General features: G+C 42.5%; 1 protein-coding gene across 1 annotated transcript; it reads right to left on the bottom strand.

The window, feature by feature from the left end:
• Positions 1-1890: 1890 nt before the first annotated feature.
• LOC309564299 (olfactory receptor 5V1-like) lies at positions 1891-2817 on the bottom strand (the record flags this gene model as incomplete). The annotated part of the gene is made up of 1 exon (XM_082268925.1): positions 1891-2817. The coding sequence occupies one exon, from the start codon at positions 2815-2817 to the stop codon at positions 1891-1893; it is 927 nt and encodes a 308-aa protein (XP_082125051.1).
• Positions 2818-4527: the final 1710 nt, after the last annotated feature.

Here is a 4527-nt window from a genome sequence, read left to right as displayed (position 1 = left end):
TCTGGCAGTGGTAATTTTTATAATAGTAACGAGTAACTATGCAGCACAAAAAAAAAATATCGGAGTAGAAGTATTGAAATCATCGAAAAAATATAGTGAAGTAAAAGTGGAAGTAGGAGAAAAAAATTCTACTCTAGGAAAGTACAGATAACGCCTTTCGGTACTTAAGTACAGTAATGAAGTAGTTCTACTTAGTTACTATATATCTCTGCATATGATGAGCATAAGAATTGCCAAGCTGTAACAATAGTAGCTCTATGTTCCTGACAGAATACAAAAGCGAGAGGGGTGGTGAAAAAAAAAAAAGATTCAATACAAACAGCAGTATAAAATCAAATGCATGTCTCTGGGGGCTGCACCCATCTGTCCCATATTTTGTAAAACCTGGAAGGACACCCATGGTGGGCATATATTAACTTTTTGTAGGGTAGCGTGTTAACCTCTCGGAGCCAGTCATGAAAGGTGGGGGGTTTGTCGCGCATCCATTGTCGTGCAATCACTTTCCTAGCTAGAAACAGTGTCTCATGCAAAAAGAGGGTTGTAAATTTGTCTACGCTGGTGTCAGGGAATAGAAACTATGCTTTTAAGTCAGAGGTCTCAAACTCAAATTACCTCAAGGGCCACTGGACATGTTTTCATATCCAATGGGGGCCGCATGCAAACTTTCAAACTTCAAAAACAACAATAAACTATATACAGTGGTAGTTACTGCTTGCTACCAGTCACTCACTGTGAGCCTCACGGTCTCACTGTGCCCATCAATTGCAGCCTCACCAGTGCCCATCAAATGCAGCCTTTTTAGTGCCCACCAAATGCAGCCTCACTGTGCCCATCAAATGCAGCTTCACTGTGCCTTGTAACCTGTAGCCTTCTAAAAAGGGAACCACTTTATTTACCAGCCCTTTCCAATAAGTCAGGGAGGGTGTCACTGGCTTCTTCCAGTAAAGGATCAATGCCTTGCAAGCATAAAATAGCCATAGAGTAGGATGAGCCCTGATCAGTGCCAGACCTTTCACAAGACCAAGAAGGCAAACTGTCATCGTCATGGGCAGGGGTAGGGAAGTGACCTCTGTTATACAGTGCAGGACAACTTTCCAGAAGTCCTGAACCACTGGACAGTACCAAAAGATATGTCCGAAAGTAGCCAGGAAGTGAAGTAACGCCAACACTCTGTCGAGACCGGCGGATAAATACTGGACAGTTTAGCTGGGGTATATTATATCCTGTGTAGGAATTCAAAGTGAATAAACCTGTCCCTTGCTGCCACTAATCGAGTAAAGGAGAAACTCCACATGCAGACCCAATCCTCCCCATTTAGATCCAGGACTTCCTCCACCCATTTAGTTACTGAAGGGGGAGAAACAGGGAAAAGTTCTTTATATATTTCAGACAGTCTTTTTTGGAGTCATCAAGTAATATATATTTTCCAAAGTTGAGGGCCTAATCTTCAAGATAGTGGAGCCAGATTGGGAGACAAAATAATATACTAGTTTTAGCAAGTGTCTAAAGCTAAAAACAAAACTTTAATATACTGCAGCTTATCAGTGCTTAGGCCCAGTGGCAGGCTTTTTCCCTTCATTTTCACTGTTGTCACCCTAGAACACACTTCCTGTGTTAGGGTGACAACACTCACTTGTTGTACTCTATCTGTGGGGGGAGCCATCAGTGTTACGAGGCTGCTTTCTTGATTTGGAACACTAACCACTCCTACACTCGTCATCTCCATTACAGAGGGGACATTCTTCTGTAGTGCACATAAGATAGCTTTGAAGAATGATAACAATATTGGATTTATCAGTACATTGCACAGGAAGGTACAAGGACACTAAAATTCTGGCAACATAAAGATAGACTTATAAGCTGCAATATATTCAATTTGTGTTCTTGGGTTTAGATAATCTTTAATGTCTTTCTGATACTTTCTTTGATATCTTTATTTCTTATGCTGTATATTACAGGATTAACCATTGGAGTCACAACTGTATAGATAACAGAGGCTGCTTTGTCCTGTTCTGGGAAGTAACTGGACTGAGGTCGTATATGCATGAACATGATAGTACCATAGTAGATGGAGACCACAGCAATATGGGAGACACAAGTGGAGAAAACCTTCCTTCTTTCTGTTACAGAATGGATGTTTATCACAGTTAAGGTGATGCAAAGGTAGGACAGAAAAATTAGGAAGAACGTACCGAATGCAAAGAGGGCAGTTGCAATGATGCCTGATACCTGATTGAGATAGATATCCTTGCAGGAGAGCCGAAGTAAAGGTGGTATCTCACAGAAAAAGTGGTCAATAACATTAGACTTACAGAACGGCAGCTGAAATGTGAACATTGCTTGGATAGCTGAATTCTTAAAGCCTAGAAACCAGGATGCAATAGCCAGACATAGACAGAGTTGTTTGTCCATTATCATATTGTACTGTAATGGCTTACAAATCGCAATATATCTATCAAAGGCCATGACAGTCAGTATTAAGCATTCTGCACCTCCAAGAGCCAGATGGAAATACATCTGAGCTGCACATCCTAGGAAAGATATAGTTCTATCCTGTGATATGGTGTTTACCAGTATTCTGGGTACCACTGTTGATGAGAAGCAGATGTCAATGATGGCAAGGTTAGTTAAGAAAAAGTACATGGGGGTTTGGAGACGGGAATTAAGTCTCACCATGATAATGAGAAGACAATTTCCAGATATTGTCACCATATACATTATAAAGAAGATCAGAAACAAGATTGGTTTTAAATAAGGAATATCAGACAGTCCAAGAAGGATGAATTTTTTTGAATAAGTTTGATTGAAGAGCTCCATTCCATTGTTTGGTAATTTTTTGTTATTAAGTGTAAATGGTAATGAAAATTAAAACATGCTTGTTGTGTACTAATACAAATACACAAATGAAACCAATTAATTAATACAAGTTTAATCAAATAAAATGCATGTTTATTTTTAGGCAAACTCTTTTGAATTGATAAAGTGGGGAAGGGTTAGACTCTATCTTTTGCAGTTCATATTCCCATTGGTGAGTTTCATGCTTCTATTTGTACTGCCACCAAGAAAGAAAGAGGGAAAATCCAACATTTTACAGTTGTTTCCAGAACAAGAGATAAGGGGAAATCTTCCGATGGGAACATCTGTTCTGGGAACAAGTGTCTAAGAAGGGAACTCCTCTTACATTGGGAGATTACCTTCTTTTTGCATCTCTGGGACAGGAAGCAAAGTGAAATGTCCCCAATGGTACACAGCACAAAAAAAAAAAAATCCCACAACTAAAAAAAACTGAATTTTTGTAAAATCTTACCGTAAAATTCCTTTCTCTGAGTCCTCCGACAGTCCCCACCCATTCACACAGACTTCACTAATGGGGTATTGCTTCCCCTCCGCAGGAGTTTCTAGGCAAAAGACTTGTAAAAGAACAATTCATCTACATAGTCACACCCATGGGGGCTGTCCTTCTAGTCCAATACCCCCCTGCAATAGCCATCCCAACTCAGTTTGGTCGCAAGCAGTGAAAGTGTAGAAAAAAACCCAAAAGAGGGGCGGGGGCGGCGACTGTCGGAGGACTCAGAGAAAGGAATTTTACGGTAATATTTTACAAAAATTCTGTTTTCTCTTACGTCCTCCGACAGTCGCCGCCCATTCACACAGTCTTCACTAATGGGGATGTCCCAAAGCAGTGTAGACATGAGGGGTGGGCAACGCAACCATCAGAAAAGCAACGCAGTACCCACATCAGAGAAAGGAACCTTACATTAGCAGAAAGGTAACCTTCTGGGTAACAAAAAAGGGCTTAACAGGAGCAACAACCCAGGAAATCTAATAACCAAGGGGAAAACAACCCCCAACAGCTAGGGACCAGTACAAAACCAGGGTCCCCTATGGCACTGCCGCACAGAGAACTTTGCGGCCAATGGAGGCATCGGCTGATGCCAGAACTTTAATCCTGTAATCTTTGGAATTTGGAAAAGGTGTGCACCGACGACCAAGTCGCAGCCTTGCACAACAGGGACAGAACCAAGTTCAAGTCCCATGGAGGTAAGGGCTCCCTTCTAGGAGGGGCCAAGTGACGCACACCTTGAATCAAGGTGCGAATTAAGGAATGAGACGCCACAGGGCGCTGGAAAAGAACAGCCAGGGCATATACCTGGCCTTTAATCATGGCCAACGCAAGGCGCTGGTCCACACCAGCCTGGAGGAAAGCCAACACCCTCATCACCGAGTAGGAACGAGGAGAGAAACCCCTGGACTCACACCAGGCAAAATAAGCTTTCCATGTACGGTAATAAATCTTACCAGAAGAGGCTTTTCTAGCCTTGATCAAAGTAGGAATGACCTCTGAGGAGAGACCCCTGTCCCTCAGGACCTGGCTTTCAACAGCCAGGCCATTAAAGCCAGCGACTGTAAAGCAGGATGGAAGATTGGTCCCTGAGACAGTAGATCTTCTCACATTGGTAGCTGCCACGGAGGCTCTACGGCCAGGTGAACGATGTCCGCGTACCAGGACCGGCGAGGCCAGTCCAG

The sequence above is a fragment of the Pelophylax lessonae genome, assembly GCF_965119305.1.
Source record: "Pelophylax lessonae genome assembly, chromosome: 9".
Classification (NCBI taxonomy): Eukaryota; Metazoa; Chordata; class Amphibia; order Anura; family Ranidae; genus Pelophylax; species Pelophylax lessonae.
Note: the sequence above shows the minus strand (reverse complement) of the source record. Positions and strands in the feature narration are given on the sequence as shown.